At 52.1% G+C, this 13,261-nt stretch overlaps 1 protein-coding gene across 4 annotated transcripts in view; it reads left to right on the top strand.

Annotated features, from left to right (window-relative positions):
* The first annotated feature begins 3,130 nt into the window (after window positions 1-3,130).
* LOC132389326 (apolipoprotein E-like) overlaps window positions 3,131-13,261 on the top strand; it is a 49,450-nt gene continuing 39,319 nt past the window's right edge. The window contains exons 1-2 of one of the 4 annotated variants that reach the window (XM_059961843.1): window positions 3,131-3,206; window positions 3,954-4,007. In XM_059961843.1, the coding sequence (XP_059817826.1) occupies window positions 3,146-3,206; window positions 3,954-4,007 (115 nt within the window). In that variant the 5' untranslated portion in view covers window positions 3,131-3,145. Of the gene's footprint in view, window positions 3,207-3,226; window positions 3,311-3,731; window positions 3,857-3,953; window positions 4,008-13,261 lie in introns of those variants that run through there. The other 3 variants (XM_059961846.1, XM_059961845.1, XM_059961844.1) reach the window with 3 other exon arrangements.

Raw genomic sequence — 13,261 nt, forward strand, 5'->3', positions numbered from 1 at the left:
AAGATTCGGGGGAGCAGATTTAGGATGGAGATGAGGAGGATCTGTTTTTCCCAGAGAGTGGTGAATCTGTGGAATTCTCTGCCCAATGAAGCAGTGGACGAATTCAATAAATATATCTAAGGCAAGGTTGGATAGATTTTTGCACAGTCGGGGAATTAAGGGTTATGGGGAAAAGGCAAGAAGGTGGAGACGAGTCCATGGTCAGATCAGCCGTGATCTTACTGAATGGCGGAGCAGGCTCGATGGGCCGGATGGTCTCCTCCTGATCCTATTTCTTATGTTCTTATCCTGTATACTTATATTATTATTATTATTATTTCTTATTTTTGTATTTGCACAGTCTGCTGTCTTTGCTCACTGATCATACGCATAGTTGGTGAGGTCTGCTATGAGTGCTGTGCTATTGAGAATGCTCACAGGAAAATGAATCTCAGGGGTGTAAATGGTGCATTATGTACTTTGATAGCGAATTTACTTTGAACTCCACCATAGCGCTCTGTGCTCTACACAGTCGTGTATCTATTCTAAAATACTGTCGGGTTCCACCACAGTCCCAAGCTGCACGTTCCACCGAAAACTCCCTTTGCAAAACAACCCACTTTAAACTGCTCCACTTCACTTTGAATACAGGCCCCCTGGCATTAGATTCTTAAACCCTGGGGAAAAGATGCCAGCTGTCTAACCCATTCATAATAGACAATAGACAATAGACAATAGGTGCAGAAGTAGACCATTCGGCCCCTTGAGTCTGCACCGCCATTCTGAGATCATGGCTGATCATTCACTATCAATACCCAGTCCCTGCCTTGTCCCCATACCCCTTGATTCCCCTATCCATCAGATATCTATCCAGCTCCTTCTTGAAAGCATCCAGAGAATTGGCCTCCACCGTCTTCCGAGGCAGTGCATTCCACACCTCCACAACTCTCTGGGAGAAGAAGCTCTTCCTCAACTCTGTTTTAAATAACTGACCTCTTATTCTCAATCCATGCCCTCTGGTACTGGACTCTCCCAACATCTGGAACATATTTCCTGCCTCAATCCTATCAAATCCTTTAATTAAACATTTCAATCAGATCCCCTCTCAATCTCCTCAATTCCAGCATGTACAAGCCCAATCTCTCCAATCTCTCTGCGTAAGACAGCCCTGCCATCCCAGGAATCAACCTAGTGAATCTACGCTGCACTTCCTCAATTGCCAGAATGTCCTTCCTTAAACCTGGAGACCAAAACTGTACACAATATTCCAGGTGTGGTCTCACCAGGGCCCTGTACAAATGCAAAAGGACATCCTTGCTCTTGTATTCAATTCCCCTTGTAACAAAGGCCAACATTCCATTTGCCCTCTTCACTGCCTGTTGCACTTGCTCATTCACCTTCATTGACTGGTGAACTAGGACTCCTAGGTCTCTTTGCATTTCTCCCTTACCTAACTCTACACCGTTCAGACAATACTCTGCCCTCTTGTTCCTGCTTCCAAAGTGGATAACTTCACATTTATTCACATTGAATGACATCTGCCAAGTATCTGTCCACTCACTCAGCCTATCCAAGTCTCCTTGTATTCTCCTAACATCCTCTTCGCATGTCACACTGCCACCCAGTTTAGTATCGTCAGCAAACTTGCTGATATAGTTTTCAATGCCCTCATCTAAATCATTGACATAAATCGTAAAGAGCTGTGGTCCCCCGCTAGTCACCTCCAGCCAGTCTGAGAAACACCCATTCACTGCTACCCTTTGCTTTCTATCTGCCAACCAGTTTTCTATCCATGTTGAAACCCTGCCCCCAATGCCATGAGCTCTGATTTTACTCACCAATCTCCTATGTGGCACCTTATCGAATGCCTTCTGAAAATCTAGGTACACAACATCCACTGGCTTACCCTCGTCTAACATCCTTGTTACACCCTCAAAAAACTCCAACAGATTAGTCTTATACATTTCTCCCCTCAGTCTCCGGCGATCCAGAGAAAATTTAAACTCCACTTGGTTCATTTCACCAGGAACTTCTCAGCCAATTCTGGTGTTGTCTAAAGAACATTCTTGACTGGCGTAGAAGGTATTTCTTCCTTCCTTTTCATTGTTTATTAAAAATATTTTGATTTAAATAAACCATTTATTTATGAGATGTATATATAATGTATTTATGGTACTTTGTTTTATATATTATACAGTATTTAAAACATACAGTATAGTACATAATGACATATCTTTCCTCTCTTGGGCAGAGGGGATTTGAACCTCTTCCTCAGAGTGTAGCGGCAGTAGAGCCCAGGGAGAGAGTAACATCTAGTGTTGAGAAGGGATTTTGCTAACCAATGGATAACAACACAGAGTGGATGCATGATTCCAGTGTGGAAGGGTCGGGGATTCGCCTTGGCTAAAGACAGGCCTAAACGTTTCAGAACTCGGCGTTTCCACAGTCCCGAACCCAGCCGGCGGGTTCCGACCAAAGTGCGGGAGGCAGCGAGTAACGTGCGTGGAGAGACCTTCAGTCCAATTAATAAGCTGCAGATAAGATTACCAAAATGCTGATAAGGCACATGTTCGCCATGAACTGGGAATGAATCACCAACCCTCGGTACAAACTCCAACTGAGTCAGCCGATGGGAGACGGGGCAGTTGTGCATGGTGGCAGCGACACAGGCGAGCCGTGGGGGGAACTCTTCTAGCCGGGTTCGGTGAACTCCGGGATCATTCCCAGCAGAAACGGGCGGGCGCAAGGGGCTGCAATATCCGTGGGATACTGACCAAGAGAGTGACCCTCTCCTGATGAAGGGTTTCGGCCCGAAACCTCGTTACTACCTCCTCCCAGAGATGCTGTCTGGCCTGCTGACTTCTGCCAGCATTTTGTGTTTTTATTGTTTCTTCCTTTATTACAAATCATGAATAAAGTAGATTTTCCAATTAAAAAAAATGAACCGGACCTTTCAGTACCCCTCTAGCCCCTGCACGCCTCCCCACCAACATAACGGGCTGGGAAAAAGACAGGAATCTCGAGACTAGTAGAGGGGGTGGCAGACCACGCGAGTACGGGTGGTGTGAGCACCCTGTGGCGGAGACCACTCCCGTAAAAGTGTCGGCAGTTCTAAGAGAGTCCGCTAGATAGTCCCAGCCTGGGTCTAAGCGGCAGAGATAAGGCGATGGTTGTGTCTCTCGGCTCTCTGGACCTTGGCCCCGTGAGTTGGAAAATTACAAGCGAATGTAAGTTCCTCGGTGCGGTTATAAAAGGTCTGCTGCCGTCCTCTCTCCCCAACACCCGCTGGCAAGGGAGAGGTAGGGGTGCACAGAGACGGAGAGGGTCGCAGGTACGGGGATGGAATGTAGGGGAAATGCGCCGCCGGTGAGGGGTTCTCAAATACCAGAAGCTTTGATTGGGGTCACGAACATTAGCACTGCTTGTTAGCACGATATACCCGCGACGCAAGTTGGGACAAGCTCCCCCCGGGGTGACTCACGTCCCGCGAACACTAGCACTGTTTGTTAGCACGATATACCCGCGACGCAAGTCGGGACAAGCTCCCTCCCCCCCCCCCCCCCCCCCCGGGGTGACTCATGTCCCGCGAACACAAGAGGGAAAATAATATTTTGCTGCTATCTTTTTATTTTTGTTGCCTGTTTCGGAATGACTTCAGATCCTCTGCCCATCAGATTCAGCGCTCTCCCCCACCTCAGCCTGGGGCTACTGTTATCTGTGGTTGAAGCGCTGGTGGGAGGGTGTTAGACCAGTGGGAGGGTTCGGGAATTGTCCCAGCCTTTATAAACGGCTGAGTCGGAACTGGTCCAATCCAGGCGGAGTGTGCGAGAGAAAGAGGTGATCAGCACATTAATTTGTGATTTCCAAAGAACTTCTGGTAAATTAGTACCCTGCCCGCGTTAACGGCAGTTGTTTCTGAATCGAACTGCTTGTATAGGATATTGCTCTTAATTTGTTCTCTCCGCATCTTACAGATACAGCAAGCATGAAACTGCTCGTCGTCGTTCTGGCCTCGGCCCTAATCGTAGGTGAGTTTTCCCCCACGCCCCGCTCCTTGCCCCGTCTGCGGTGTGGTGGCTCGCGTTATCCTAACGGAACGGGGAGAGCCCGCACGAACTCTCGCCGCGCCCGATCTAGGAATGGTGTATGGATCCGAAAGGGGTGGTGGTGGGGGGGAGGTGAGGTCACTGACGGGGAGGGATACAGAGTTACCCCGGAGGTGGTTGGCAGAGGCGTAGGGGACAGAGGGGCGACATACAGACGGGGAGAGATATAGGGTTCCGAGGGGGAGCGGTGGAGGGGAAAAAGAGGAGGAAATGTGTAGCTGCTGCAGGGCGGTTCGGTAAGAAGAGGAGGACGTAATTGTTGGGGGTGTGGGGACCGAAGGAAGATACAGTGACGGGAAGAAAGTTACAGAAACGACGATAGGTGTATGGATTGGAGGAGGCTATAGAGACGGAGGGTTGTAAGGGGTGGATGTGGGTTGCAGAGTCGAGGAGGGGAACCCTTGAGCAAAAACAGGGGGAGAGTGTAGAGTTGGTGAGATTGTACAGACAGCGAGGGATAGGAAGGGAGGGTGGGGGAGGTTGTACAGACAGCGGGGGATAGGAAGGGAGGTGGGGGAGGTTGTACAGATAGCGGGGGATAGGAAGGGAGGGTGGGGGAGGTTGTACAGATAGCGGGGGATAGGAAGGGAGGGTGGGGGAGGTTGTACAGATAGCGGGGGATAGGAAGGGAGGGTGGGGGAGGTTGTACAGATAGCGGGGGATAGGTGGGGGGGGGTGTGAATTCCATTCCCTGTTGCCACATTCCTGTTTTTCTTTGATAACATCTCAGTGGCGTCTCTGGAATCTCAGAGTCGGTTGAGAGATTCCAGGAGATAAGGTGGAAGATTGTGAGAGGGGGAAGGGCGGAAGGCTGAAGGAGGAGGGGGTGATGGTCTTGTTTCAATACTGGGACCGGTGCCTGGATTAGCGGCCTCCCAGGTCGCAAATTGTCAATCTAAATAGCAAAGATATTCAAAGTCCTAACACAGCCCGGAAACTGCAGATTCGCACAGAATGGAAAGTGGTAACACAGAATTTGGACGGTTTGACTGTTCCAATTCCCTGTCTCTGTAACCCTCTACACCCCTCCCCGTCCCAGTGATCCCCTACACCCCTCCCCATCCCTATAATCCCCTACACCCCTCCCCATCCCTATAATCCCCTACTCCCCTCCCCGTTTCTGTTACACCCTGCACCCCTCCCTGTCTCTGTGATCCCCTGCACCCCTCCCCATTTCTGTTACACCCTGCACCCCTCCCTGTCTCTGTGATCCCCTACACCCCTCCCCATCCCAGTGATCCTCTACACCCCTCCCCATCCCAGTAACCCCGACACCCCCTCCCTGTTACCTCTACACCCCTCCCCATCCCTATAATCCTCTACACCCTCCCCATCTCTGTGATCCCCTACACCCCTCCCCATCTCTATAATCCCTACACCCCTCCCCGTCTCTGTGGTCCCTACACCCCTCCCCATCCCAGTGATCCTCTACACCCCTCCCCATCCCTGTGACCTCCTACACCACTCCCCATCTCTGTGATCCCTTACACCCCTCCCCATCTCTACAATCCCCTACACCTCTCCCCATCTCTATAATCCCTACACCCCTCCCCATCTCTACAATCCCCTACACCTCTCCCCATCTCTATAATCCCTACACCCCTCCCCATCCCTGTGATCCCTTACACCCCTCCCCATCTCTACAATCCCCTACACCCCTCCCCATCTCTACGATCCCCTACACCCCTCCCCATCTCTGTGATCCCTTACACCCCTCCCCATCCCTGACCCCCTACACCCCTCCCCATCCCAGTGATCCTCTACACCCCTCCCCATCCCAGTAACCCCGACACCCCTCCCCATCCCAGTGATCCTCTACACCCCTCCCCATCCCAGTAACCCCGACACCCCCTCCCTGTTACCTCTACACCCCTCCCCATCCCTATAATCCTCTACACCCTCCCCATCTCTGTGATCCCCTACACCCCTCCCCATCTCTATAATCCCTACACCCCTCCCCATCCCTGTGACCTCCTACACCCCTCCCCATCTCTGTGATCCCTTACACCCCTCCCCATCTCTGTGACCCCTACACCCCTCCCCATCCCTGTGACCTCCTACACCCCTCCCCATCTCTGTGATCCCTTACACCCCTCCCCATCTCTGTGATCCTCTACACCCCTCCCCATCCCAGTGATCCTCTACACCCCTCCCCATCCCTGTGACCTCCTACACCCCTCCCCATCTCTACAATCCCCTACACCCCTCCCCATCTCTATAATCCCCTACACCCCTCCCCATCTCTACAATCCCCTACACCCCTCCCCATCCCTGTGACCTCCTACACCCCTCCCCATCTCTATAATCCCTTACACCCCTCCCCATCTCTATAATCCCTTACACCCCTCCCCATCCCTGTGACCTCCTAAACCCCTCCCCATCCCTGACCCCCTACACCCCTCCCCATCTCTACAATCCCCTACACCCCTCCCCATCTCTACGATCCCCTACACCCCTCCCCATCTCTGTGATCCCTTACACCCCTCCCCATCTCTACAATCCCTACACCCCTCCCCATCTCTACAATCCCCTACACCCCTCCCCATCTCTGTGATCCCTTACACCCCTCCCCATCTCTACAATCCCTACACCCCTCCCCATCTCTACAATCCCCTACACCCCTCCCCATCTCTGTGATCCCTTACACCCCTCCCCATCCCTGACCCCCTACACCCCTCCCCATCTCTACAATCCCCTATACCCCTCCCCATCTCTACGATCCCCTACACCTCTCCCCATCTCTGTGATCCCTTACACCCCTCCCCATCCCTGTGACCTCCTACACCCCTCCCCATCTCTGTGACCCCCTACACCCCTCCCCATCTCTGTGACCCCTACACCCCTCCCCATCTCTGTGACCCCCTACACCCCTCCCCATCCCTGTGACCCCCTACACCCCTCCCCATCTCTACAATCCCCTACACCTCTCCCCATCTCTGTGATCCCTTACACCCCTCCCCATCTCTGTGACCACATACACCCCTCCCCATCCCTGTGATCCCCTACACCCCTCCCCAAATCTGTGACCACCTACACCCCTCCTCAGCTCTGTGACCCCCTACACCCCTCCCCATCTCTACAATCCCCTACACCTCTCCCCATCTCTGTGATCCCTTACACCCCTCCCCATCCCTGTGACCTCCTACGCCCCTCCCCATCTCTGTGACCCCCTACACCCCTCCCCATCTCTGTGATCCCCCTACACCCCTCCCCGTCTCTGTGATCCCCCTACGCCCCTCCCCATCCCAGTGATCCCCTTCTCAACCTTTTTGCCCTGAGGGGCACTGAAATAATTTTCAGGTCTTAGGGAAGCTTGCGTAAAAGTTATTATATCTTCAGCTCACAGTACTTTTGCTTGATTGGTATATTGTAGAAATAATAATCAAAAAAATAACTGTCAATGCTTTTTGAGTAAAGAATGAATTTTAGCCGACCTTTCTTGAACAGATCGTTCAGCCTAGATTACCTTTCTGGAAATCGATACCTTTCCTCCCCTTTAATAACTTTTAAAACCTTATAAGGCAAACATGATAAATTTCTAAACTCCGGTTTGAACTTGAGATGAGCACACACAGATTTCACCTTTAACTAAAACGAGATGATTTCGATCCTTGCTTTTGATGCTTGTTAAACAAGAAAAATCTTGCTCACACATAAAAAGTTGAAAATTGCAGCAAAATGTTCATTGTTTTCCTATGAATAGCTGGACACTCTTCTTTCACAGAAATCCAGAACGTGGGGGGGGGGGCAGTAACTTTTATCCTGAGTGCATGATCAGAGTGTTTGCACATGGAATTTGCAAAGAGTTTGCACTCTTTTCCCCTTTGATGTCTTCATTTAGATAATAGCCTTCACTCTTGTTCACTTTACCAAAATGTGTTGTCGTACATTTCCCAACACTATTCTGTCTGTCTCCTTTTTGCTCATTCTTTCAATTTGTCTAAGTCCTTCTGCAAACTTCACCACAAAGACATCAATCCCATTATCTAAATCACTGACAGACAGTGTGAAAAATAGCGGTCCAAATACTGGCCCCTGACAACTAGTAACCGACAGCCAACCAGAAAAGGCCCCCTTTATTCCCATTCACTGCCTCCCTGCCTGTCAGCCATTCCTCTATCCATTCCAGTAACTTTACTGTAATGCATGGGATTTTATTTTGTTGAGCAGCCTCACATCTGGCACCTTATCAAATGCCTTCTGAAAATCCAAGTAAATGACGTCTACTGCCTCTCCTTTGTCCATCTTGCTTGTTACTTCCACCAAGAACTCTTAACAGATTTGTCAGGCAAGATTTCTCTTTACAGAAACCATGCTGTCTATGATTTATTTTATCATTAGTTTCCAAGTACCCCAAAATCTCATCCTTAATAATGGACTCCAATCACTGTTAAAGACTATCTGGCCTATAGATTCATATCTCTTGCCTTCCTCCTTTAAAGGATGGAGTGACAGCTGCAATTTCCCAGTCCTCTGAAGCCATGCCAGAATTAACGCATCTGCTACCTCTTCAGCAACCTCCTTCAGAACTCTAGGATGTAGCTCAACTGGTCCAGGTGACTTAGTCACCTTAAGACCTTTCGGTTTGCTGAGCACATTTTCCTTTGCAGCAGCAATGGCACTCACTCCTGCTCCCTGACACTCACAGACCTCTGGTACACTGCTAGTGACTTCCACAGTGAAGACAGATGCAAAGTACTCATCTCGATTTCTTTGTCCCCCATTACTACCTCACCAGCATCACCAGTTTTGAGACTTTTATGTGTAATCTGGCTGCAATTTGTACTTATGTGTCTTTTAAATTTTGCTGGAGCCATTGCTACATTGGGAATTTATTTGGAACAGACTAGGCACAAGGGAATGTAACAACTTGGATCACCAGTCCAGGTAAAACACATTGATAAGTAGCTTTCATTGCGAAGATGAACATTTTGGTGTCTGTTGTTGCACTTGTCTAGTGCAATGACTCAGAAGATTGTAATTCTTCATCACAAACCTGACCAGAATCGTCTGAAGGCCTCAGCCGAGAATCCTCCTTTTCCATCTCACGTCTCCACTTCAAAAACAGCCACACTGGACCACCTTTGGAATGAAAAGATACCTTCATTTTACTACTACACTGTTTCTTTTTTGCTCATAAGTCAGTTGACAGTGCATACAGGGAAATTTGGGGAGGAAATTCGGGAAAAGCTGAAGTTGCAGCTCAAGTTGAGCAACTCGAGTCATTGTTCAGAAAACACACTTCACACCTAACAGCCTTCCGTCCTCCCTTCCGTGTAACAGCGCGATCCTCAACAGCCCTCCGTCCTCCCGTCCGTGTAACAGAGCGATCCTCAACAGCCTTCCGTCCTCCGTTCCGTGTAAGAGAGCGATCATCAGCAGCCTTCCGTCCTCACTTCCGTGTAACAGAGCGATCCTCAGCAGCCTTCCGTCCTCCCTTCCGTGTAACAGAGCGATCCTCAGCAGCCTTCCATCCTCCCTTCCGTGTAACAGCGATCCTCAACAGCCATCCGTCCTCCCTTCCGTGTAATAGAGCGATCCTCAACAGCCTTCCGTCGTCCCTTCCGTGTAACAGGGCGATCCTCAACAGCCTTCCGTCCTCCCTTCCGTGTAACAGAGCGATCCTCAACAGCCTTCCGTCCTCCCTTCCGTGTAATAGAGCGATCCTCAACAGCCTTCCGTCCTCCCTTCCGTGTAACAGAACGATCCTCAACAGCCTTCCGTCCTCCCTTCCGTGTAACAGAGCGATCCTCAGCATCCTTCCGTCCTCCCTTCCGTGTAACAGAACGATCCTCAACAGCCTTCCGTCCTCCCTTCCGTGTAACAGAACGATCCTCAACAGCCTTCCGTCCTCCCTTCCGTGTAACAGGGCGATCCTCAACAGCCGTCCGTCCTCCCTTCCGTGTAACAGAGCGATCCTCAGCAGCCTTCCGTCCTCCCTTCCGTGTAACAGAGCGATCCTCAGCATCCTTCCGTCCTCCCTTCCGTGTAACAGAGCGATCCTCAGCATCCTTCCGTCCTCCCTTCCGTGTAACAGGGCGATCATCAGCAGCCTTCCGTCCTCCCTTCCGTGTAATAGAGCGATCCTCAACAGCCTTCCGTCCTCCCTTCCGTGTAATAGAGCGATCCTCAGCAGCCTTCCGTCCTCCCTTCCGTGTAATAGAGCGATCCTCAGCAGCCTTCCGTCCTCCCTTCCGTGTAACAGGGCGATCCGCAACAGCCTTCCGTCCTCCCTTCCGTGTAACAGGGCGATCCTCAACAGCCATCTGTCCTCCCTTCCGTGTAACAGAACGATCCTCAACAGCTATCCGTCCTCCCTTCCGTGTAACAGAACGATCCTCAACAGCCTTCCGACCTCCCTTCCGTGTAACAGAGCGATCCTCAACAGCCATCCGTCCTCCCTTCCGTGTAACAGAGCGATACTCAACAGCCATCCGTCCTCCCTTCCGTGTAACAGAGCGATCCTCAACAGCCTTCCGTCCTCCCTTCTGTGTAACAGAGCGATCCTCAACAGCCATCCGTCCTCCCTTCCGTGTAACAGAATGATCCTCAACAGCCTTCCGTCCTCCCTTCCGTGTAACAGAGCGATCCTCAACAACCTTCCGTCCTCCCTTCCGTGTAATAGAGCGATCCTCAGCAGCCTTCCGTCCTCCCTTCCGTGTAATAGAACGATCCTCAACAGCCTTCCGTCCTTCCTTTTTGTGTAACAGAGCGATCCTCAGCAGCCTTCCGTCCTCCCTTCCGTGTAATAGAACGATCCTCAACAGCCTTCCGTCCTCCCTTCCGTGTAACAGGGCGATCCTCAACAGCCTTCCGTCCTCCATTCCGTGTAACAGAGCGAACCTCAACAGCCTTCCGTCCTCCCTTCCGTGTAACAGAGCGATCCTCAACAGCCCTCTGTCCTCCCTTCCGTGTAACAGGGCGATCCTCAGCAGCCTTCCGTCCTCCCTTCCGTGTAATAGAGCGATCCGCAACAGCCTTCCGTCCTCCCTTCCGTGTAACAGGGCGATCCTCAGCAGCCCTCCGTCCTCCCTTCCGTGTAACAGGGCGATCCTCAACAGCCTTCCGTCCTCCCTTCCGTGTAACAGAACGATCCTCAGCAGCCTTCCGTCCTCCCTTCCGTGTAACAGGGCGATCATCAGCAGCCTTCCGTCCTCCCTTCCGTGTAATAGAGCGATCCGCAACAGCCTTCCGTCCTCCCTTCCGTGTAACAGGGCGATCCTCAACAGCCTTCCGTCCTCCCTTCCGTGTAACAGAACGATCCTCAGCAGCCTTCCGTCCTCCCTTCCGTGTAACAGGGCGATCATCAGCAGCCTTCCGTCCTCCCTTCCGTGTAATAGAGCGAACCGCAACAGCCTTCCGTCCTCCCTTCCGTGTAACAGGGCGATCCTCAGCAGCCTTCCGTCCTCCCTTCCGTGTAATAGAGCGATCCGCAACAGCCTTCCGTCCTCCCTTCCGTGTAACAGAGCGATCCTCAACAGCCTTCCGTCCTCCCTTCCGTGTAACAGGGCGATCCTCAGCAGCCTTCCGTCCTCCCTTCCGTGTAATAGAGCAATCCGCAACAGCCTTCCGTCCTCCCTTCCGTGTAACAGGGCGAACCTCAGCAGCCTTCCGTCCTCCCTTCCGTGTAACAGAGCGATCCTCAGCTGCCCTCCGTCCTCCCTTCCGTGTAACAGGGCGATCCTCAACAGCCTTCCGTCCTCCCTTCCGTGTAACAGAAAGATCCTCAGCAGCCTTCCGTCCTCCCTTCCGTGTAACAGGGCGATCATCAGCAGCCTTCCGTCCTCCCTTCCGTGTAACAGGGCGATCCTCAACAGCCTTCCGTCCTCCCTTCCGTGTAACAGAAAGATCCTCAGCAGCCTTCCGTCCTCCCTTCCGTGTAACAGGGCGATCCCCAACAGCCTTCCGTCCTCCCTTCCGTGTAACAGGGCGATCCTCAACAGCCCTCCGTCCTCCCTTCCGTGTAACAGGGCGATCATCAGCAGCCTTCCGTCCTCCCTTCCGTGTAATAGAGCGATCCTCAACAGCCTTCCGTCCTCCCTTCCGTGTAATAGAGCGATCCTCAGCAGCCTTCCGTCCTCCCTTCCGTGTAATAGAGCGATCCTCAGCAGCCTTCCGTCCTCCCTTCCGTGTAACAGGGCGATCCGCAACAGCCTTCCGTCCTCCCTTCCGTGTAACAGGGCGATCCTCAACAGCCATCTGTCCTCCCTTCCGTGTAACAGAACGATCCTCAACAGCTATCCGTCCTCCCTTCCGTGTAACAGAACGATCCTCAACAGCCTTCCGACCTCCCTTCCGTGTAACAGAGCGATCCTCAACAGCCATCCGTCCTCCCTTCCGTGTAACAGAGCGATACTCAACAGCCATCCGTCCTCCCTTCCGTGTAACAGAGCGATCCTCAACAGCCTTCCGTCCTCCCTTCTGTGTAACAGAGCGATCCTCAACAGCCATCCGTCCTCCCTTCCGTGTAACAGAATGATCCTCAACAGCCTTCCGTCCTCCCTTCCGTGTAACAGAGCGATCCTCAACAACCTTCCGTCCTCCCTTCCGTGTAATAGAGCGATCCTCAGCAGCCTTCCGTCCTCCCTTCCGTGTAATAGAACGATCCTCAACAGCCTTCCGTCCTTCCTTTTTGTGTAACAGAGCGATCCTCAGCAGCCTTCCGTCCTCCCTTCCGTGTAATAGAACGATCCTCAACAGCCTTCCGTCCTCCCTTCCGTGTAACAGGGCGATCCTCAACAGCCTTCCGTCCTCCATTCCGTGTAACAGAGCGAACCTCAACAGCCTTCCGTCCTCCCTTCCGTGTAACAGAGCGATCCTCAACAGCCCTCTGTCCTCCCTTCCGTGTAACAGGGCGATCCTCAGCAGCCTTCCGTCCTCCCTTCCGTGTAATAGAGCGATCCGCAACAGCCTTCCGTCCTCCCTTCCGTGTAACAGGGCGATCCTCAGCAGCCCTCCGTCCTCCCTTCCGTGTAACAGGGCGATCCTCAACAGCCTTCCGTCCTCCCTTCCGTGTAACAGAACGATCCTCAGCAGCCTTCCGTCCTCCCTTCCGTGTAACAGGGCGATCATCAGCAGCCTTCCGTCCTCCCTTCCGTGTAATAGAGCGATCCGCAACAGCCTTCCGTCCTCCCTTCCGTGTAACAGGGCGATCCTCAACAGCCTTCCGTCCTCCC

Source organism: Hypanus sabinus, unplaced genomic scaffold (genome assembly GCF_030144855.1).
Source record: "Hypanus sabinus isolate sHypSab1 unplaced genomic scaffold, sHypSab1.hap1 scaffold_531, whole genome shotgun sequence".
NCBI lineage: Eukaryota > Metazoa > Chordata > Chondrichthyes > Myliobatiformes > Dasyatidae > Hypanus > Hypanus sabinus.